Source organism: Monodon monoceros, unplaced genomic scaffold (genome assembly GCF_005190385.1).
Source record: "Monodon monoceros isolate NGI ecotype Baffin Bay Population unplaced genomic scaffold, NGI_Narwhal_1 Super_Scaffold_15, whole genome shotgun sequence".
Classification (NCBI taxonomy): Eukaryota; Metazoa; Chordata; class Mammalia; order Artiodactyla; family Monodontidae; genus Monodon; species Monodon monoceros.
In genome coordinates this window covers 14,460,541-14,485,443 of record NW_021703771.1, presented here as the reverse complement: position 1 = coordinate 14,485,443, position 24,903 = coordinate 14,460,541, and the positions used below count along the sequence as shown (strand labels likewise).

The 24,903-nt window shown below is 37.1% G+C and overlaps 1 protein-coding gene across 5 annotated transcripts in view; it reads right to left on the bottom strand.

Annotated features, from left to right (window-relative positions):
* BCKDHB (branched chain keto acid dehydrogenase E1 subunit beta) overlaps positions 1–24,903 on the bottom strand; it is a 285,277-nt gene that overhangs the window by 107,412 nt on the left and 152,962 nt on the right. For 4 of the 5 annotated variants that reach the window (XM_029223429.1, XM_029223430.1, XM_029223432.1 and 1 more), the window contains exon 9: positions 1,725–1,811. The exons of the other annotated variant lie outside the window; for it this stretch is intronic. In XM_029223429.1, the coding sequence (XP_029079262.1) occupies positions 1,725–1,811 (87 nt within the window). The remainder of the gene's footprint in view (positions 1–1,724; positions 1,812–24,903) is intronic. 5 annotated transcript variants of the gene reach the window in all.

Below are 24,903 nucleotides of genomic sequence, written 5' to 3'. Positions count from 1 at the left end.
TGTGACTATATTTAACTCGTGATATGATGTTCCTCAAACTGGAATTCACAAATGTATTCTTGGAGCCCGAGAGACAATTTTCCTTTGACACGAATCCACATATTATTCAAGACCAGTAGACACTAGGCTAGATAATCTTTCTAATTCTTTTCCAAGCCAAAAAATATGTTACATTCTATGCAGCTTATAGTAATCAATGGAATTCAAATTTTAAAAGCATGTCTAGAGAAAGTGGACTTTAGTTATAATTTCTAATTCCATGTTTATTTATTTTCCTTTTACATTTAAATGCAAGTGAAAGTTTTGAGATAACAGTAAGATGACATTCAGTGGGCAAAATGAAACAAAGCTGTCAGATAAAGTTCCATTAGCAACAGCCAGATGGGTTTAGTGGACCACATATTAACTAGGAATCAGAAAATCCCAGTTTCTCTTTACAGTTTGCCTTTGACTTGAAATACCATCTTGGTGTTAGTGATTCATTCTTGCAAGCCCCCCCTTTTTTTTCTTTACAGGGATACTACATTAGGCTACTCAATGAATAAAATGCACGGTAAATACCAGGTATTTATGTTACACAATGATAAGCAATATGTTTCAAATTGTAGTCTCTATAATAAGGAAGACAACAAATCTACAAAACTCAAGTATTTTCTTAACTTTGTTAGTGAAAAATGTATACCACATGTAAAAATAACAGCATAATTTTTTATCATAATTATGAATTCTTTTGATCTAGTTTTTAAAATATTTATGTTTAAATTTATTCATCTAATTTTAAAATATTTATAACATTGTCAGTTCATACTTAAAGATATTTTATTGGTAGAAATCATTAGTGCTCATATATCATAATTTTATATCAAGTTTTTAACCATATACTCTTAAAGGAATTTTCAATTTATATGTATCTTAACAATAAAATCATCTTACCACCAGTAAAGAGAAGTAAAATGTTTGTTAGCTGCAAAGATACTCTGAATTTAAAATGCATACAAACTTTCCATTTAAAATATAGTTATTTAATTTTTAATTTAAAAAGTTAGGAAAAATGAAACATTTAAGTCATCTTATTCCCATCTATGATATAAATGTGAATGAAAGTTTTAAGTAAAAATCCTCCATAAAGAGGTTTGTAGAATTTTTTCCTGATATGCAGCATCTTAACTGAACCCTTTTTTAAAAGAAATGATTTTAAACCATTCCTAAAGTGTTGCCAATAGCACATGATTAATCAGATTAATGAATTAAATTATTGATTGTGAAATCTGTTACTGAATTTAAATTATTGACTTTTGACAGATTCATTTTTTCTAAGGTGAAGGCTGTTAAAATCAATTTTATAAATCAAACGTTTCATGATAAGATTCATCATGATAAGTTTTATTAAAAGAGAAATATCCCATTCAAATTTAAGAGTTTTCTTTTCCTCTTATCCTAGCAAACATAACTGACATTAGTTTACTAAGATTATTTCAAACTTCCTTCTTCCTATTAAGGAATTTTCAGCTTTTAAGATTTCTTTTCTAGAAGATGTAATTAGACCATTATCTAAAGGACAGTGAATTGGAGCCAGACGGGAAAATGTACTTTTCTAAACAGTGCATGCTTTTATATATTGTGATAAGTAATTTTGTTCTTGGAATAGACACATGCAGATGCACAAACGCATAGACACATGCAAATGCACAAACGCTCACATCAGTGCCAAAAAGTTACTCTACCTGAACCGTCGAGCTGATCTCAGAGGCAAAGCCGCCCGTCAAGGGAGCCTCGTGACTAACTAGCAGCCGCCCTGTTTTGATCACAGACTGAAAGAGAAAAGGAAAGTCTGATGTTGAGGAGAATACATATTTTCAAGTATATGATGGTAGTTTTGATTAAGTAATAAAAATAAATTATTTAAATCCAATAAGTAATTAAAAATTAGCAATTCAATTTTATGCCAAATAAGTTGTAACTCTCTTTCAGCTGGACTGTTCTTTGATTTTTGCACTGTTAAAAAAGTTTTCAGTAGCTAATCCTAGTGCAAAAGAAAAATGAGATTTGTAATTCTATGTATGTCATTAAAAATGCCTTCTATTATATTTTTGTGTTATAAACTGAATGTATTTCACATTTTTGTATCTGAAAATCATTTTTTTCCTCATATAGCTCTAAGAATGAAAGTGCCTTTTTGTTCCTTTGGGAGTATATTTGCATATAGATAAATAGTCTTAGGACATTTTTTGCGTGGAAAAGGAAAACACAAAAATAGAGTGTAAAAACTGTAGCAAAGGAAAAGCTCAAGCCACTAGACATTCAAGGAAACTGAGCATGAAGAAATCACCAGGAAAGTAAAAGGGTTACAACTCTCTTCGTTCAAGTGTATTAAAATATGGTTAACGACTACAACTCCATTTTAAACTAGAAAATGTCACAGAAAATAAGGATGTATTCTCGACACTGGCTTGGTGTGGTTGTTCCCACTGTGCATGACACACTCTGTACAATAATAAATCAAAAAGTATAGCTGTGATATCATAGCAGGATGCCAGTGTGGAGGAAGGTAAAAAATATTAAAACCAACAGCAAGTTCCTGCTTAAAATATGTTACCCAGTTACCATATTATTACAAAGGAGAAGTCGTAATTTCTCCTCTACATTTCTAATAATTTTGTATCACCTTCCTTAAATTCTACATTACTCTTTTAGGAACATGAAATAAAAATCTTCCAAACAGAAAACTTACAGGCAGACCTGGTTTTTTTGCCCTTCACTTTACTGTGCTTTGCACATAACTGCAGTTTTTACAAACTGAACCCTGCATTGTAAGATGATGGTTAGCATTGTTTTTAGCAATAAAGTATTTTTAAAATTAAGATATGTACATTTTTTTAGACATAATGCTATTACACAGACCACAGTATAGTATAAGCATAACTTTCATATTCACTCGGAAGCCAAAAAATTTGTGTGACTCACTTTATTGCAATATTCACTTTATTTTGGAGGTCTGGAACCGAACCCTCAATATTTCTAAGGTATGCCTGTATATAAATTAAAATATTGCTTTCATTCTAGGCAATTAGGGTTTAGAATTTCAAAAGTGTGTAGTAGCTTCAGCCATCAGATGTTAAACTCCAAGATATGGCCAGTAGCCATGACAAAAATAAGTTACCATATCTACTAAGTAAATAGTGACTTAAGAATATGAAATTTTATGAACACCTTAATGAATGCCATCCCCGCCAATGAAATATTAACCTTGGATTATGTTGGTATTTGAATTTATGACTGTGGTTAATTATGCCAATGTGAAAGTCACAAATTAAATTTCAGTGCACCTGGTTAGAAATATAAAGAGACAAAAACATTCTACAATCATGAAAAAAACAAATGTATTCTCAAAGTATTCCCTAAAAAGATGTCCTGACTTTAAGGATTGCCGATTAAAGAAACAGATTTGACAATCAGAACTTTCTTATAGCTCTGAATCCCAGAACTCTGCCAACATAAGAGCATCTAGGAATGATATAGCCAAAATCCATCCCAGCTAGACGGTACAACCCAGCTAGAAGGAAGAAATGAGAAACAGCTATAAAAATGCTGCTGTTCCCCTCAAACCCCACACAACAGAGTTGGTGCTTTTTATCTGAACTGAGGCCAATCCAAGATCAAATGACAATCCAATAAGCAACCAAGGCAAATGTTCTAGGCTTCCTCTAGCCTGCAGAATGTAGTGGGGAAACTAAGCACAGATGTACCCAGGACAAAAGCTACCAACCCCTGGAGTCCATGCAACATGATGTGTAAGCAGATAAAATCTGTCAGCAGGAGAAAAGCTAAACAAACCAAGATACATCAATACAGCAGAGTATTATACAGCCATGAAAAAGACCGAGGCCATGGAACAGTGCCCATGACAAGTTAATTAGTAAAATAAGCAAATTGCAGAATAATATGATCTCATTTTTGTGAAAAACAGACACCAGTAAACATAGCTATATATATTGAGCCAACATGTGTAAATAATCTGGAAGGATTCATTCCAAACTATTAAAACTTGTTTCTCCTGAAGATTGACAGTGAAGGAATTGTAGGGAAAGAACTTTTGGTTTTGTTTTACTTTAAATGAAAAGTATTTTTATATTATTGAAAATATTCTCAGTAAGTCTAAAATAAATAAAAATAAAGGGAAAGCCCTTTTAAATTAATGCTGAAGGTAACAAATACATGTGACATTGCAGTCATAATCTCAAAAAACGTAATTTTTTTATGGTATCTTAGGACTAGCTTCAGATACAAGGGACCCCTGAGGTCCCAAACCCCAGCAGCAAAGAGGCACAGTGAAAACATAGGGAATCAGCCACCCCCCCATGCCAGGCTCTGTAATGACAGCTGTATGTCGAGATCATATCCAGCTCATCTCTTGACCTTCAAGCTGTTGGACCCCAGACAAAATGGGAAATCAGCTATTGGTATCAAAGAAGGGCAAGTTCTTCAACAGCTCTGCAAGTGTGTTAGGTAAACATGCGAGTTCTTGGATCAGGAACTGTATGCTGACAGTTCTGGAAGGAATTCTGGAAATTTCTAAAATACCAAGAGCTGAAGGGCAGACACAAGATGAGAAGTAATAATGCTATGAGGCTCTAGAAACTGTCAAAGCAAGCAAACCAGTGAGAGAGAGAGAGGGGACAGCAACACAAGAGGAGACAGAAATAATGATCAAAATCATAAACAACTGCATGTCACAGGAGCTGCTGTGTGTTAGGCTCTGAGTATTTTACTTTACTTCATTGAATTGTGAAAGCACCTAAATTTCATTTCTGCTTCTTAAAATCATCTAGTACCTGAAAAGTATTAAAATATATAAAATAAAATTACAGCAAAATTCTGAAAAATGCCTATAGACATAACACTGACAGTTTCAAAGAATTAGCATACATCATGAAAGGCTGAGGCTATAATAGAATCCCATGATTTTGTAAGGTATAATACAAATTCAACTTGGTATGTGCTTTTTATCATTCACAATTTCAGTTTACTAAAATTTCTGAAGATAGCTTCTTTTCTATTTTGGAAATTGTTCACACTTTGTTAATATTATGATAATGAGATCATTGCAAATATACACAGTTGAAGAGAGTGTTACCCTTTCCATGCTTTGTGATTCAACTAGACATTCTGATTAATCTACGTCTTTTGTCAACTTTAACAGGCATTTCATTTTCATACATTTAGGCACAATGACATCCAACTGCCGGGAAATTTTTCTAGCCAAATTTAGCATTTTGACCTACTTAGAGAGTAAAAATATGGTGTCTTTCAATGGAGATAGCCATTAACCTTTTAAAAATAAATCACTATAGATATAAACGCTAATAAGGGTTTAAAATTCCTTTTCTTTAGAAAAAAAGTGATATATCAAGTTTCAAGTTTTCTTCTGAGATAAATGTAATTCACCACTTGAAAAAACATTTTAAGAGTTTAAACAACTTTTCAATATGAAAGCTAAACCTATCACAGCCAGGAAAGATCACATAAGGCTGGATTTTCCAGGGTCTGCCTCTTCAACTTCTTGCCACTAAGATCTGCTCCAGGATTCTGGACTTACCCAGAGGGAGTAGCGGTGAGTTAGAGCAGCTAATGGCACCAGGGAAAGCTGAACCAGTTCAAGATGAGGACCCATCTCTGTGTCCCCTACCATGAAACAAAACAGCTTTGTTCCCTACAAGGCCTTGAGAAATTTGTCAAGAAAACTTAAAAAACAATTCTGAAAGGCAAGGAGTGAAACAGCCTACGGCTGTTAAGTTGGTGAGCACTGGTCTGCCCTGGATTTCTCCCAGAGTCTCACTTTCTCACTCTTTCTGTCATCCCCTCCCCAAGGGCATCAGCAACACCTGATTCAAGAGGAGGCATCAAATCTTAATGCTGAACACACGATGACATTGCCAACAACCAACAGATTGCGACACCCCCGTTCTGATGGAAACTTTTAAGATACCTTGTTCCTGCTCTGGCCACTTCATGACTTTTCCCCTTAGTCCATCTTCTGCCCAGACATCATTACTAATGGCCATAACGTCAAGTTATCTATGAGGGATACCTAGCCCAATGCTCAGACCATGGTAGCCACTCAAGAAAAGTTAACTAGATAAAAATCTATTAAAATAATTTAACTATATTAAACACGCCCTTCTTTAATGTCCTGAAGCTACTACTTTCTTAGCAAAGTCCTTTTTTTTAATTGAAGTATAGTTGATATACAACGTTGTGTTAGTTTCAGGTGTACAGCAGAGTGGTTCAGTTATATATACATATATTCAGTTATATATATGTATGTGTGTGAGTGTGTGTGTGTATATATATATATAAATTCTTTTTCAGATTCTTTTCCCTTAGATATTATTAAAAAACACTGTGCAAAATCCATTTTTAACATAGTGCAAAAGTGTACTTCAGCGCATCCCAGAACAATGTAAATAGGAAATAACAGACTCCAAATTAAGGACATTTTAATGGGGCTTTAGCAATAAGATATCTGTGGTAATAGCAGAGTTGCTAAGTTAAACTCCATCAAAACGATTGCACAGATTTTGGCTGCCCAAACATGGGACACATGTTTTAGTGAATGTAGCCTCTAAAGATTTTAACACAATCCAACCAGGAAAACTGTTAAGCTGTCATTCCAGGAGAAAATGATACAGAAAGGCAGACCATTAAGCTGGCATATGCCTAAAAGTGCAACACATTCAAAAAGCAGAAGTGTAGTTTTTATCGCTTACTCAAAACCTATGGCAAGATTTTCTTCCTACAAAGTAATTCAACCTGACCAACACCAAGTTCAGTGGCCTATTCTGATGGCTGATAAGATAAAGTAGGAAAGGCAACACTTTGGATAGGCAATTTACAGCCCTTTTAACATTTTCTATCTGAATAAAAGCTAATGAAAAGCAAAAGAAACATCAAAGCTGGCCTTTACCAGTTCCTTTTGAAATCAAATCTGCTTATAAATACATATGAGCGGAAGTAATAGTAAAGTCGTACACCTTTGTTTCATCAATCAAAAGCATGTTCATAACAATTATATAATGTAGAAGCATTAAGGACATGATTTTAATTAGCCTCAAATATTTCTGCAGATAAATTAAGTTTCTGAAATGTTCTCTTGTTTAGTAGCCAAATGCATTTGACACGTTAGCTAGAAAAACTTCACAATTAACCACAAGCTAACAATGTGTTAGAATATGCCTAGCAACTATGATTAGTCAGCATGAGCGTCACACACAATCAGATCACTGGCTGATATTCCTCTGGAGAAATACCAACGCTAAAAGAGAAAGAAGAGTCAAGAACCCCACAGATGGTTCGGGAAAGTCCATTTTGGCAAGGCTCTTAGTGATGGGGTTACAAAGAGTTTGGTACCGTAGGAAATTGGTGTAAATGGAGAAAGAGTAAATCCTCAGAGCTTTCTCACCCACGTGGAAAAAGTAGTTAAGGGAGCAAGCAGAACATAAAGAGAACTGAATAAAGTCAACAGAAGAAGAACGAGCAAATCACTCTAACAAAAGCATGAAGTGTTTGGGAAAATTTCAGACATCCTCCCTGGTTCTCTCTTGCCTGAATTATTGGTATAATCAGAGCTGACGAGCCTAGGAAAAACCGCTTTTGCAAAAACTAAAAGCAGACATCTTTCTGAAAGCTACTTCAAAACATGTCAGACAGGGGCTTCCCTGGTGGCGCAGTGGTTGAGAGTCCGCCTGCCGATGCAGGGGACACGGGTTCGTGCCCCGGTCCGGGAAGATCCCACATGCCGCGGAGCGGCTGGGCCCGTGAGCCATGGCCGCTGGGCCTGCGCGCCCGGAGCCTGTGCTCCGCAACGGGAGAGACCACAACAGTGAGAGGCCCGTATACCGGAAAAAAAAAAAACCATGTCAGACAAACGTGCTTCTGTCAATCAACCTTACCTTCCCAGTTTGTCTCTTCACAGTCCCTGCAGGCTCCAGTCATGTCAGGCTACTCCCTACTCCACGACTGTGACCCAACCTTACCTGCCTCTGACTTCCTTCCCCAAATTCTGGAGGTTAACCCTAACCCTCACCCCCTCAAGACCCATCTTACACAACTCCTCCCTCCCTGGTCTCCCCAGCTTGGTAGATTTTCCCTTATTTTAAACCCTATGTTACCCTTTTCCTTCTTTTTCTTATCACATTATATACCTCCTAGCAATCACTTCCTAATAGAATCTGAGGTGGCTGAAAAGGCAAGGATATTCTTTGAGTCCTAAAACCAGGGTTCAAGGGCAAGAATCAGGCACATGGTCAAGGCAGCACTCACTGCTATACCTCTTAGGAACACGAGCAATTTACCTTGTAGAAGAGCCCTGAGTACATCTGTCCCATTAGCCCTTCCAACCACACTCAAAACCACATACTCAAAGATGGGGACTCTGTTATCCATATTTGTGTCTACCACAGAACATAGCATATGACAAATATGCATTAAATTGAGCAAATTATGCTCATTTTATTATTTGGGGACACATGCATACATTATTAAACTTAAAAGTTTGAAAAAGTACCTAAGCATCTTTTTGTTTCTTTGTTTGGGGGAGTATTCTTTTTTATGGAGGGTGTGTATCTCTATCTCTATACTGTTTCCTCCAGCAAACTCTAAATCATTCAAAAGCACAAAATTCAGAAAGTATCGAGTATTCTATTCCTAACCATAATACCTAATATATAGTTATAAATGTGGATGCTTAATAAATGTTCTTAATATTGATTTTTGTAAAAAGCATACAGACAGGGCTTCCCTGGTGGCGCAGTGGTTGAGAGTCCGCCTGCCGATGCAGGGGACGCGGGTTCGTGCCCCGGTCTGGGAAGATCCCACATGCCGCGGAGCGGCTGGGCCCGTGAGCCATGGCCGCTGAGCCTGCGCGTCCGGAGCCTGTGCTCTGCAACGGGAGAGGCCACAACAGTGAGAGGCCCGTGTACCGCTAAAAAAAAAAAAAAAGCATCTAGACACAGTGATTTAAATGAATCACTAACAAGCTTCCAATTTTCTGATGCCTTGAGGCTGTTAGGGGGGACCAATCATGCTATATAAAAAGGGAGTCCTAAAAACTAAGCTCTAATCATCGTTCTAGTTCTAACAGAGGACTACCCTGGGCCAGCTCTTTCCATCTATTTTTCCTACTCTAGATTGATTTTAGAGTAAGAAGTTAGCAGTACTAAACATGTTTCTGTTTTTATGTAGATCTTTTGTAAATGCATGACTGTAATAAACACACAGAACATTTCCTTTCCTTGGTACTGAACATAAATTTCCTTTCCTTTTGACAAGAGTTCATGTTACCATGGTAATAAAGGTATTGTACTGGTAGATGTTTATTAGATATGTAGTGAAACATGGGAAAATATGTAAATAAATATGTCTTAAAAGTTTTTTTCATTTTCCGCATTAGCTTAAACATCATGCAAAGCATAACCACCTACAGGAATCAACATTATTTTTTTGTGTGCCAAAGCAAATTCTCAAAGATTGAGGTAGCCATTTCCCAAGTTGTTTTCTGACCTTCATTTTTATCACTGCCCTACCATTTCTCAGCAGGACTTAAAATATTTCCATAAACTTGTCTCCACTTCAACTCTTATCCATTTCTTTTTATGAAAAGGAGAAATTATAACATGTCATTTGGATATTAATATTATTGACTTCCATGTTGTAGAATTTTATAAAATTGTTGACAAGGACAATTAAAAGGCCAAGCTGTACTTTTGACAATCAGGGTGTTGTATCGCCTACAGCTTCTATTCTTAGAACCATCCTGAGCTCTTCCAGGCTTCTTCTCTGAAGTTTGCAACAGCAGGAAACATTCAGAAGTACCACGTAATTTAACCTTACTATAAATATGCTTATATTTCTATAATAAATGAGAAAGTGGTAGTACAACTGCTATACACACTACTTGGCAAATCTAGAACTTGACCTAGTAGTAAAGACCCTTGGCAGGGCCATTTCACTACATTTATTATTTATTAATTTAGGCAGCTTACCTTCATTCAAGTATTATTCTTTTGTTACCATGATACGATATATATATTGCATGTTGTGGGAAGAGGCTGATAATTCACAGATAACTCATGTACCTAGTTTAGCACCTAGGTTATGATTATGGGCTGAATGAAAATGCCATATACAGAATTTTAGTTGTTTCACCATTTTAATCATTTTTAACTACAGTTCTGTGGCATTAAGCACATTGACATGGTAGTACGACCATCACCACCATACAATGCCAGCACTTTTTCATCTTCCCCAACAGAAACTCTGTACCTGTTCAACAGTAACTCCCCATTCTTCCCCTCCCCCAGGGCCTGGCAATCACTATTCTACTTCCGTCTCCATGAATTTGTCTCTATCCTAGGAACCTCATCTAAGCACAATCACACAATACTGTCCTTTTGTGACTGGCTTATTTCACTTAGCATAATGCCTGGGTCATCCGTGTTATAACATGTGTTAAAATTTCCCTCCTTAAAGCTGAATACTATCCCTCTGTATTTATAAACCATACTTTGTTTATCTATTCAGGCTCTCGGGCACTTGGATTATTTCTGTCTTTTGGCTATTCTGAATAATGCTCCTATGACCATGGGTGTACAAATACCTGTTTGAGTCACTGCTTTCATTTATTTTAGGTGTGTATATATATATATACACCCAGAAGTGGAATTGCTGATCACACTGTAATACTATGTTTAATTTTTTAAGGAATGGCCATACTAGTTTTCATAGCAGTTGTACCATTTTACATTCCCACAACCAATGCACAGGGGTTCCAATTTCTCTACATCCTCATCAACGCTTGTTTTTTTAAATTTTTTTGATAGTAGCCATCCTAGTGGGTATGGGGTGTTATCTCATTGTGGTTTTGATTTACATTTCCCTAATGATTAGTGGTGTTTATCACTAATTTATAAAATCTTTTCCTTTTTAATTTTTTAATCAGGCTGTTTGATTTTTATTGTTGATACAAATAGTGTTTTCAAAGTGCTTAATGCATCAGATTCCTTAAATTGGTCCCTCTGGGGACCGGAAATAAAATCTTCCCAGAATATGATATACCCTATGAAAAAATATATCATCAAACTCAACTGTTCACTATGTCTTCTTTTCTGAAAAAGCATTACATCTGGTTTCTTCACCATCCTCCATTTTGAAACAGACACAAGGACATTTTTTTCTAAGATGACTTATGTCACATAGATCCTTTGCCCAACTGATTATGCAAGACAGCACTCCTCTATCGAAAAATCTTCAATGGTAAATCAGCTAATTGGAATCACAAAGATAACTTGTAATCAGTAACAGCACCAGTAATCCACCGTCCAAAGGAACAACTGAATCTACTTACATACTATAGAACCCTGGAGTCATCTCTTTGCCCCATACTCTGCCAATAACTAGAAGATAGACTAATGCCAACTAAGACAGTTTGAAACATTGGTACAAACCAGACAATCACCATCATCATCTTATTTGAGTATTACATGCAATTTCTCAATTAGCTTTTAATCTTATATAAGTTCCAAAGGTCACTGGTTCATGTCAAAAACGATTTACTGAGCCACTCACATGTGCCAATACTGGGGAAACACAGATGAGTTAACCCAGGTACCTAAAGGACTGTAATATGGGTTGCCACAATGTCCTAGGGCAAGACATACTCAAGAAAGAAAGAAATTAATTTAAAGATTGTTAAGGCAGAATACGGGAATTTAAAATCTAGTTATATTTGGTAAAAACAATTTTATTTTAAATTTCAACACCTAAGGTCTTCTTAAAAATAACATTGAAAAACTGAATTTTTATCTCTTAAAAGAAACAATTACTAATACTCTTTCCCATTCTATTCATAAGTCTCTATTTGGCAAATTTTTCTCAAGTGTTGACGACAGAGGAAAATACTACGTTTGGCCATCATAAGAGTCTTAAGGGTACAAACTGACATCATCCCCTGTGTTCCCAGAATACCGTGAATAAAAAAGTGACCCCAACCAAAACCAAGACTGTCAGCCAGTTACATTTTAAACTGCTGTTTTAAGCATGTATCTGGGGTACAATTTTCTCTGAAGCCAGATGGTTGTCTACCAAGGCAACACTTCTCTAAGGAATGATCAAAAGCATAAACACTGCTACACTGCTACATGATACACTGCATCACCATGGATAAATGCTTTTATTTTCTAAAACCTGGTCCAAATCTGTTGGAGTTAACGGACTTTTAGTTCATTACAAAACAAAAATCATGTGTAGTTCATAATACATGTAGTTCATAATAACCAAAGCTTAAAATCTTTTGGTACTTTTTTATGACTCAAAAAAGTGGTAAAGTAGGGCTTCCCTGGTGGTGCAGTGGTTGACAGTCCGCCTGCCGATGCAGGGGACACGGGTTCGTGCCCCGGTCCGGGAAGATCCCACATGCCGCGAAGCGGCTGGGCCCGTGAGCCATGGCCGCTGGGCCTGAGCGTCCGGAGCCTGTGCTCCGCAACGGGAGAGGCCACAACAGTGAGAGGCCCGCGTACCAGAAAAAAAAAAAAAAAAAAAGTGGTAGAGTAAAACTCATAGGATGTTTCAGCAAAAGTTACACATATGTTTTTCAGTATATATAACTAAGATGGTGCAGACAGACATAAAGTACATAAATGTCATACTTCCATTAAAACCAAGATGATGGGGAGAAATTGTTTATATGACAGGTGGATTCAGGAAAAGAATTCCTTTAGCTGAAATAATATTTGTCTATAAAACATTCATTGATTATTTGATAGAATAGGTGAGAGGCAGAGAGGCATAGAAATCTCTGGGTCAAGAATTATAGTATCAAACTTCATTACTAATGGAATATTCATGAGAAGTTAAGATGCAATAATAATAGTTACCCAGAAATATAATTCAATATTTAAAAATTAATTTAAACTTAAGCTTTAATTTTTTTCAGGGAAAAAACTTTGAAAGTTTCTTTACTTGTAAACTACAAAAATATTAATAATCCACTCCTGTTTGATTTACAATTTTCTATTCTGCAACTTTTTTATTGACAAGAACTCATAAAACAGAGTAAGATGATCACGGCCACTATACCACAGATAGTGGGACATACCTATAATAACCTAGGCTGTAAATGATAAGGGCATTTTTTTGAAGAGTAATCCGAGGAGATTTTATGCTTGTTGACTTACTTTACCATAAATTGGTCATTTTGCTCAGATTCCTAGAATAAGCAATGTCAGTTCTAGATTTATCTTCAAAAAAGAATACAAAAGATGTAAAATATTGGACATCTGGTTTAAAATGATCATGTGTACAGCCAGTAGACAAGAAAAAGAAATAAAAGAAATCCAATATGCAAAGAAAGTAGTAAAACTGTTGCAATTTGCATATGACGTGGCACTGTATATGGAAAATCCCAAAGATGCCACCAAAAAACTATTAGAACCAAAAAAAAAAAAAAAAACTATTAGAACTAATAAATGGATTCAGTAAAATTGTAGGATACTAAAGTAAAATATAGAAATCTGTTGTGTTTTTATACACTAACAATAAACTACCAGAAAGAGAAACTAAAAGAATCTGATTTACAATTACATCAAAAAGAATAAAATATCTAGGAATAAATCTAACCAAGGAGGAAAAAGAACTGTACTCAGAAAACTATAAGAACTGATGAAGGAAACTGAAGACAGCACAAACAAAGGGAAAGATATACATGCTCATGGATTGGAAGCAGTAATATTGTTAAAATGACCATATTACCCAGGGCAATCTACAGAGTCAATGCAATCCCTATCAAAATACCAATGGCATTTTTCACAGACCTGAAACAAATAATTTAAAATTTGTATAGAAACACAAATGACCCTGAATAGACAAAACAATCTTGAGAAAAAATAACAAAGCCAGAAGTATCACAATCCCTGATTTCAAATTATACCACAAAACTCCACTAATCAAAACAGCATAGTACTGGCACAAAAACAGACACACAGATAAATGAAACAGAATAGAGAGCCCAGAAATAAACCCATACTTATATAGTCAATTAATCTATGAAAAAGGAGGCAAGAATATTCAATGGAGAAAAGACAGTCTCTTCAGTAAGTGGTACTGGGAAAACTGGACATCTACATGTAAAAGAAACTGGACTACTCTCTCACGCCATATACAAAAATAAACTCAATACATAAAACTCCTAGAAGAAAATATAGGTAGTATGCTCTTTGACATTGGTCCTAGCAATATTTTTTTGGATATGTCTTCTCAGGCAAGAGAAACAAAAAGCAAAGATCAACAAAATGGTACTACCTCAAACTAAAAAGCTTTTGCACAGCAAAGGAAACTATCAACAGAACAAAAATGCAGCCTACTGAACAGAAGAAGAAATTGGCAAACAATATATCTGATAAGGAGTTGATATTTAAAATAGACAAAGAAAACATATACAACTCAACATCAAAAAAAACAAAAAACCCAATTTAAGAATGGGACTTGAATAGACATTTTTCCAAACAAGACATACAGATGACCAACAGGCACATGAAAAGAGGCTTAACATCACTAATCATCAGAGAAATGCAAATCAAAATCACAATGAGATATCACTTCACACCTGTCAGAATCACTGTTATGTCAAAAAGACAAGAAATAAGTGTTGGCAAGGGTGTGGAGGAAAGGTAATTCTCTTGCAGTGTTGGTGGGAATATAAATCTGTACAGCCACTATGGAAAACAATATGGAGGTTCCTCAAAAAATTTAAAATGTCAATATCATGTGACCCAGTAATTCCACTTCTGGGTATTTTTCCAAAGAAAACAAAAACATTAATTCAAAAATATATATGCCTTCCTACGTCTGTTGCAGCATTATTTACAATAGCCAAGATATAGAAGCAACCCAAGTGTCCATCAATAGATGAATGGATAAAGAAGACATAATTAGATAGATAGATAGATAAAATGAAATATTATGCAGCCACAAGAAAAGAATAAAATCTTGCCACCTGTGACAACATGGGTGGACCTGGAGATGTTATGCTAAGTGAAAAAGTCAGACAGAGAAAGAGCACGATTTCACTTATATGTGGAATCTATAAAACAAAACAAATGAGCAAACATAACAACACAGAATCAGACTCATAGATACAGAGAATAAACAAGTGGCTGCCAGAGAGGAGGGGGTGGGGGCAGGTGAGTGAAATAGGTGAGGGAGATTAAGATGTACAAACTTCCAGTTACAAAATAAATGAGTCATGAGGATTTGAAATGTACACCATGGGGAATATAGTCAACAATATTGTAATAACTTTGTATGGTGACAGATGGTAACTAGAGTTATGGTGATTATTTTGAAAAGTACAGAAATATCAAATCACCATGTTGTATACCTGGAACTAACATAGTGTTGTAGGTCAATTGTACTTCGATAAAAAATTAACAGATAGATACATACATAAATAAATAAAAATTTAAAATAAACCTAAAAAAAAAAAAACCGGAAACAACCCAAATGTCCATCAACAGGTGAATGAATTAGCAAATTACAGTCTATCCATATAATGGACTACTACTCAGCAACAAAGAGGAATGAAGTGTATGTTGATACGTAAAATAAAATGAATATCTAAATAATTATATTGAGTTTAAAAAGCCAGAAAAAAAAAATAGAGTACCTGGTGCATGATTTCATTTATACAAAATTCTAGAAAATGCAAACTCATCTATAGTGACACAAACAGGTTGCCTGGAGATTGGGGGGTGAAAGGGAAGAGTGATGGACATGCTCACTATCTTGATTGTGGTGATGGTTTCACAGATGTCTACCTGTCAAAACTTATCAGACTGCACACCTTAACACGTGCCATTCCTCCTATGCCAATTATCCTTCAGTAAAGCTGTGAGTAAAAAAGAAAACCAAAATGTGAAATAAAATTAAATTTTAAAATATGAAGTAAATACAAACTAAAATAAAATAAAATAAGATAATCTTGTGTATTGTTTGTATGTACTGGGTCAAAAAAGTTACTTCTGTTTAAAAGGGCAAAGCACTTCAGAAATATTCCATTTAAATGCCTTCCACAACTATTATACAGTGCATACTGTCTAAAACCAGGGACTTCAATAATTTTGTTTCATCTGCCTAACTTCTTCAGGCCCCTGAGTTGATGGCCCCTAGTTCGGAGCGGCAGGGAAGCAGGTAGAGGGCTGACAGCGTAGGAGAAGCTCTTCCCCGTAAGCAGAGACCAGGCTGGGAGCTGCCACGGCCTGCCTTTCGGCTTGGAAATTTGAGAAAGGGAATCTCCCAGGGAACAGAGAACAGAATCATCGGAGTGAAGCCCCACATTCTGCTTATTGGCAAAGGAGTCTGGACAAAATGAATATCACCCTATTCAAAGATGAATAAAGGAAGCAAAACGTAGAGTAAACCATAGAGCCTATTGGAAAAAAAAAAAAAAGTTGGAAATTATCCTGATCATTCAAAGGAAAAGCATGTCTCTGAAAATGATCTACTTGAGATCCAGAAGAACATGTTAACTATTGTGCATTCAAGAGAACACAGACCTAAAGGAAAGGGGATATATGTATACGTATAACTGATTCACTCTTCTGTATGTCTGAAACTAACACAACACTGTAAATCGCCTATGTTCCAATTAAAAAAAAAAGAGAGAGAATACCAGATCTAACCTCCAAGAGACAGGAATAAAAATTCTGAGAGCATAAGGCTACAGATGAGACCTGAATGTCTCACATGGGAACTAAAACCACACTAGTAAAACTAAAGCATGCAGGGGTGGTAGATCTGGGTACCTGGGTATCTGCCCTCTGCTAGCCCGATATAGTGTTCCCCCACTCAGTGGAATTCAAAACTACCTGTGGAATGAATGAGTATGGATAAACTGGCCTCCTGAAAGTGTCAAAAAAAAAAAAAAATACAGGGGCAAGAGGTAAGCAGACAGGATGGCAAGGTAACAGGGGTTGTCTATGTCTCCTTTCCTGGCCTCGGCACAGAAGTGAGGAACCTTCCCTGGGTTCCCCGCATCCCCTCGAACACATGAGGAGCACAGCTGGAGAAGCCGGGACAGGCCTTCCGCCCCTCCTCCCTCCATTCCCCAGTTCCTCAAAGAGTCTGCTTTTGCCTGAACTGGAGCCAAGAGGAGCAGGGAACAGGAAGCGGAAGGGAGGATCCTCTTCCCAGTCTGACCGCAACTTAAAGGGTAAATCAGAGACTGACTACAAAGAGCTTTCCTTTAGCAAGTGACACAGAACCAGCGTCTCAGGACCCCGGGAAGTGAGGTGAATATCGGAGTCAGTAGCAAGTAGCGGGTAGTGTGGACAACCAGAGAACACCGTCTCTGGCTTAGGTGGTTGAGCTCTTTTTTTTTTTTTTTTTTTCCAACACGTGAAAGCCAAGCAAAATATGTCTCCAAGCCGGATTCTGCCCAAGCGTTTGCAACCTATACTTAAAGGAAACATCTTTCTGGCGAAACGACCCTTCTTTTCAAACGCCAGGATGTACTCTCTGCCATGTTATCTTTACCCACAAAATTATACACTGAATTAGGCAGCCTTCCATTCTGGCCTTCCCAAACATTTTGCGGACACTGACCCATGTAAACATCCATTTCGTTGAACGTGACATTTAGCAAAGCAGACCCAGTGTTTCAAAAGAAGGCCATTTGAGCCCTTTCTTCATCACATGTTTCCAAAACCCAGAAAAACAATAAGCTATCCAAGATAATGTGTAAGTTTAAGCTTTCAGGAGTCCTCCTGTATGTTCCAAAATGACATCGTAAGTGGACAATTACAGCATCTGAAATTTTCAATCTGCAGGAAAAAAGTACCTACAGCTCTGAAACTCTTCCCCACAATGCACTTGGTAACCTTGCACCTGAAGCATTTATAGCATCCTTCAAGGCCTTATCAGGGGACCTCCAGTGTGTATACATGCTAGTGAAAGAATAAAGTCAGTTTGCTCACTAATTTTCGTCCCTAAAGGACTAATTTTAGTCCTTTTAGGAGAAATACTGCACCAAGAATGTCTACAACAGGTGAGATGCATTTTTGTTTATTAAGTTTTAATAATTCTATCAAAATATAGTTTTCTAGAAAATTTTCTTACAGAAAAGGGAATCTATACAATTCTTTTGTATTACCCCCACCTACACACATACCCACCACCACCACCACCAGAACCGGTCTTTTAAAACGTAAATTGCTAAACTTGGCCATCAGTATTGGGAGCTGGGCCAGGTTAACAGCAATGAGATGAAGACCGGAGCTGGTGTGTGTGTCTCAGCCACAAGGAACAGGTATGAAAAGGAAGCACAGACGCCATGGCCAACACTTTAAAGTAATGGAAGAGAATGAAGGGGCCACCATGAAAATAATCAGATTTATTCAAGACCCACACAGGAAAAGGACTGGAAAATCCAAAGATCAAAATGATGAGGATAAGAATATGGGTTCTCCTCAGAGGGTCATGATGTGGGCTCAGGATCACAGGTTTTTATCACTTCAGCATCACTGCCGCCCACTATTCTCCCGGAGGTTACCAACCCCCTACCTGGCACATCTTAACTAGACTCAAAAACAATGCTCAGATTGGAACTTGGCCTTTACTAATCATAAATTCATTTCTTAAGTAGCTAAACTGATGTTTCTGAATCTGTGATACACTGCTCCTTCAGTTCTGACAGTGATTCACGTTATGATTACTTCCAATAAATTAAGGGAAACATACGAGTGTTTTGTTATTCTTGTGACTATCCACAGTCCTAAAGAACTTAAATCACTTCTAAATCTCTGTCTTAAAGAAAAATAATCATTTCTCACATCTACTGTAGAAAAAAAAACGTATGACATATAAAATATGTGTGTTTGTATTTACATATGCACACCTTTTTTCACATTTTTTTATCTACATGATTTGAAGTTCACATATTTTAAACCTCAGCCCTAGTGGAACCAGGAAAACTCCATGACGATGGCATATTAGTGTAACCTTCTGCTCCCTGATCCTACAGTCTCATGATGCTGGAGTGGATCACCTTACACCAGGACAGACAACCATCATTCTGAAATCAGAACATAGCTGGCTCTGAATGACTGACACTGAAACCATAATATTGAAGCTGGCCTGCAGCAGTGAGTTATCCCTGCTCATTGAGCAAGGCAGTGGGGCTGGGAAAAGACATTCGAGACATAAATCTGCAAATTCTCAATAAGCTGCATTGATTAAGAGCCAGTATCCAATCTGAAAAAAATGTCAAAGGCCATTTCTCTGAATCAAATTAAGTGGTGACATTGGTAATATTAATAAACATGTACGTACTACCTTCGATACTGAACTGTTTTGGCACTACTTTTTCAAACCACAGGATAAGAAGGCAACCAGAAAACAAGAAAAGGGAGCTGGCGTCTAGTCTGAATTCATCACTTTTATTTTTAATTTATTTATTTTATTTATTTTATTTTTGGCTGCTTTGGGTCTTTGTTGCTGTGTGCAGGCTTTCTCTAGTTGCAGCGAGCTGGGGCCACTCTTCCTTACGGTGCGTGGGCCTCTCATTGCAGTGGCTTCTCTTGTTGTGGAGCACAGGCTCTAGGTGTGCGGGTTTCAGTAGTTGTGGCACGCGGGCTCAGTAGTTGTGGCTCGCAGACTCTAGAGCGCGGGCTCAGTAGCTGTGGCACACGGGCTTAGTTGCTCTGCAGCATGTGGGATCTTCCCAGACCAGGGCTTGAACCCGCGTCCCCTGCGTTGGCAGGCGGATTCTTAACCACTGGGCCACCAAGGAAGTCCCTGAAATCATCATTTTTAAACAAAGAACTCTAAAGAGAGGTGCCATTCTCAAATAGCAGTCCCTAGCATACAGCCCCATCTTTTAAAAAACGTACATTTAGTTTTGAAATATAGACAATAAAAACAGTGAAATGTACATTGGCAGGAAGGGATGGGGGCAGAAAGACTGGATTTACAAACAAAATCTAGCTTCTCTATTTACTAACTGTGTGGCTTAAGGTAAGTAAATTCACTTCTCTGAGCCTCGGTTTTCATCTGTAAAATGGGGATGGTACTGCCTACTTCCAAGAGTGCTGTGAAACCAATAATTCCATACATGACATGCCTGGCATGCAGAAGACACTCACTATATGGTAGCTGTTGACATTATTATCATTATTACGATCATCATCACCACCAAATTATCCTATTATAAAGATTGGGAAATTGGTCTTAAAAGGATGGCCTTAGCAATACAAATGTTGAGAGTCAAATAAAAATTATTATGCCAAATCAAATTTGAACCTCATTTGAATTAAGTGATTTCTAAGGTGACCTTTGGGCTCTAGTAGGTTCCAAGCCCTCACTGAATGCAGAGGGTATAACTGCAGAACCCAATTCACAATTGTCTCTATCCTAGGAACCTCATCTAAGTGCAATCACACAATACTGTCCTTTTGTGACTGGCTTATTTCACTTAGCATAATGCCTGCAACAGTCTACCAGAGAGAGGAGAGTTTGCTTCCCCAGGGCCGATCCTCCAAGCCAATACTGTGCAACCTGCACTCAGAGGCCCTGGTCCAACATTTCTCAACTTGAATAATGTTCTGATAAAACACCCCTCTAGAAGAAAACTTTTCGAAACTAATTTATAAATTTAAATTACTCTTACAAAACATAAATGTGCACAAAATAAAAATATGAACTCCTTATGCCAATAGCTCTTATAAAACCCTAAAAGAAATTTCAAACAACATATTTAAAAAAGCAATAAAATGTATAACAATAATATTAACTTAATGCCACATCCTGAGCCTTAGTCCCTGAGGTACACTCAAAACAAGGAGGTAATGGCAGAATGACTTTGCTTTGGGACCTCCCTGGTGGCGCAGTGGTTAAGAATCTGCCTGCCAATGCAGGGTACACGGGTTCGAGCCCTGGTCCAGGAAGATCCCACATGCTGCAGAACAACTAAGCCCATGTGCCACAACACTGAGGCTGCGCTATAGAGCCTGCGAGCCACAACTACTGAGCCCGAGTGCCACAACGACTAAAGCCCTCGTGCCAAGAGCCCATGCTCTGCAACAAGAGAAGACACTGCAATGAGAAGCCCACGCCCCGCAATGAGGAGTAGCCCCCACTCGGTGCAACTAGAGAAAGCCTGCGTGCAGCAATGAAGACCCAATGCAGCCAAAAATAAATACATAAATTATTTTTTTAAAAAAGAACTACACTGCTTTAACTACTGTGTTTTCATATACACAGTATATGAATCATATTCTTTATGCTCAAGAGGCCACGAGAGAAAGGCTGTCAAGAACATGGACAGGATCTGACCTAAAAGAAGTTAAAGATCTTGGTCCACATAATAACACAAGGCATTCTCCATTCCTAGAGCCCCAGGCATAGGATACCACCCCCTAGGGCTTCTTACAGTAATGGCCCTCTATTGAGAAAAAAACACATGCAAATAACGTAAACCATAATTAGAGGCATAAAGACATCCACTCTAATTAGCTCCAGCTTGGGAGAAAGTTCTAGGGAGGAGATTGGGAGAGCATTACGAACCAAAGACTTACAGTATAAATGTGAAGCACGTGGCTTATGCTTTTGTGTGTTAACTTGAGCTTCAGTCATAGAAATGTACTGTGGCTGCTAAACTGTTGCTTTTTCTGCTGATTTTGTCTTCATGGAATACATGCTCACACTACCCTGCATTGTCTATTCTTGTCAGGATCACTGGGGAGAAGACAGCCTCCAGACCAGGAACCTTGGGCTGGGAAAAGGCAGCTCCTTACTCTCCTGGTGCTTGGGTGAGACTCAGAGCCATATAGGTAGCTATCCTTTTTTTTTTTTTTTTTTTAACTTTTTATTATTATTATATAAGTCTCAGGTGTGCAGCATTATCATTCAACATCTGTACACAGTACAGAGTGATCACGACCAACAGTTGACCCCCTTCACACACCCCCCCATCCCTTCCCCTCTAGTAACTACTAAATTGTTCTCTGTATCTCTGAGGGGTTTTTTTGTTTTAGATTCCACACATGAGTGAAATCATAAGGTATTTGTCTTTCTCCATCTGATTTATTTCACTTAGCATAATACATTCAAGGTCCATCCAGATTGTTCCAAATGGCAGGATTTCATTCTTTTTCAAATTATTTATTTTTACTTTTTATTTTTATTTTTTTTTCATTTTTTTTTCATTTTTTCATTTTTGAATTTATTTTTCTACACAGCAGGTTCTTATTAGTCATCAATTTTATACACATCGGTGTTCACATGTCAATCCCTATCTCCCAATTCATCACACCACCACCACCACCCTCCACCGCTTTCCCCCCTTGGTGTCCATACGTTTGTTCTCTATATCTGTGTCTCAATTTCTGCCCTGCAAACCAGTTCATCTGTACCATTTTTCTAGGTTCCACATATATGCATTAATACACGATATTTGTTTTTCTCTTTCTGACTTACTTCACTCTGTGTGACAGTCTCTAGATCCATCCACGCCTTTACAAATGACCCAATTTCCTTCCATTTTATGGCTAATATTCCATTGTATATATATACCACATCTTCTTTATCCATTCGTCTGTCAATGGGCATTTAGGTTTCTTCCATTACCTGGCTATTGTAAATAGTGCTGCAGTGAATATTGGGGTGCATGTGCCTTTTTAAATTACGGTTTTCTCTGGGTATATGCCCAGTAGTGGGATCGCTGGGTCATATGGAAATTCTATTTTTAGTTTTTTAAGGAACCTCCATACTGTTCTCCATAGTGGCTGTATCAATGTATATTCCCACCACCAGTGCATGAGGGTTCTCTTTTCTCCATACCCTCTCCAGCATTGGTTGTTTGTAGATTTTCTAAAGATGCCCATTCTAACTGGTGTGAGGTGATAGCTCATTATAGTTTTGATTTGCATTTCTCTAATAATTAGTGATGTTGAGCAGCTTTTCATCTGCTTCTTGGCCATCTGTATGTCTTCTTTGAAGAAATGTCTATTTAGGTCTTCTGCCCATTTTCGGATTAGTTTTTTTTTTAATATTGAGCTGCAGCAGCTGTTTATATATTTTGGAGATTAATCCTTTGTCCACTGATGCATTTGCAAATATTTTCTAAAATTCTGAGGGTTGTCTTTTAATCTTGTTATGGTTTCCTTTGCTGTGCAAAAGCTTTGAAGTTTCATTAGGTCCCATTTGTTTATTTTTGTTTTTATTTCCATTACTCTAGGAGGTGGATCAAAACAGATCTTGATCTGTTTTGCTGTGATCTTGATCTTGATCTTGCTGTGATTTATGTCAAAGAGTGTTCTTCCTATGTTTTCCTCTAAGAGTTTTATAGTACCTGGTCTTACATTTAGGTCTCTAATCCATTTTGAGTTTATTTTTGTGTATGGTGTTAGGGAGTGTTCTAATTTCACTTTTTTACATGTAGCTGTCCAGTTTTCCCAGCACCACTTATTGAAGAGACTGTCTTTTCTCCATTGTATATCCTTGCCTACTCTGTCACAGGTTAGTTGACCATAGGTGTGTGGGTTTATCTCTGGGCTATCTATCTTGTTCCATTAAAATATATTTCTGTTTTTGTGCCAGTACCATATTGTCTTGATTACTGTAGCTTTGTAGTATAGTCTGAAGTCAGGTACTCTGATTCCTCCAGCTCCATTTTTTTCCCTCAAGACTGTTTGGCTATTCGGGGTCTTTTTGTGTGGTCTTTTGTGTGGCTATTTGTGTCTCCATACATATTTTAAGATTTTTTGTTCTAGTTCTGTAAGAAATGCCGCTGGTAATTTGATAGAGATTGCATTGAATCTGTAGATTGCTTTGGGTAGTATAGTCATTTTCACAATATTGATTCTTCCAGTCCAAGAATATGGTATATCTCTCCATCTGTTGGTATCATCTTTAATTTCTTTCATCAGTGTCTTATAGCTTTCTGCATACAGGTCTTTTATCTTGCTAGGTAGGTTTATTCCTAGGTATTTTATTCTTTATGTTGCAGTAGTAAATGGGAGTGTTTCCTTAATTACTCTTTCAGATTTTTGATCATTAGTGTATAGGAATGCAAGAGATTTCTGTTCATTAATTTTGTATCCTCCAACTTTACCAAAATCATTGATTAGCTCTAGTAGTTTTCTGCTGGCATCTTTAGGATTCTCTATGTATAGTATAATGTCATCTGCAAACAGTGACAGTCTTATTTCTTTTCCAATTTGTGCTCCTTTTATTTCTTTTTCTTCTCTGATTGCTGTGGCTAGGACTTCAAATACTATATTGAATTATAGTGGAGAGAGTGGACATCCTTGTCTTGTTCCTGATCTTAGAGGAAATTCTTTCAGTTTTTCACCATTGAGAATGATGTTTGCTGTGGTTTTGTCATATACAGCCTTTATTATGTTGAGGTAGGTTCCCTCTATGCCCGCTTTCGGGAGAGTTTTTATCATAAATGGGTGTTGAATTTTGTCTAAAGCTTTTTCTGCATCTATTGAGATGATCATATGGTTTCTATTCTTCATTTTGTTAATATGGTGTATCACATTGATTGATTTGTGCATATTGAAGAATCTTTGCATCTCTGGGATAAATCCCACTTGATCATGGTGTATGATCCTTTTAATGTGTTGTTGGATTCTGTTTGCTAGTATTTGGTTGAGGATTTTTGCATCTATATCTATCAGTGATATTGGTCTGTAATTTTCTTTTTTTGTAGTATCTTTGTCTGGCTTTGGTATCAGGGTGATGGTGGCCTCGTAGCATGAGTTTGGGAGTGTTCCTTCCTCTGCAATTTTTTGGAAGAGTTTGAGAAGGATGGGTGTTAGCTCTTCTCTAAATGTTTGATAGAATTCATCTGTG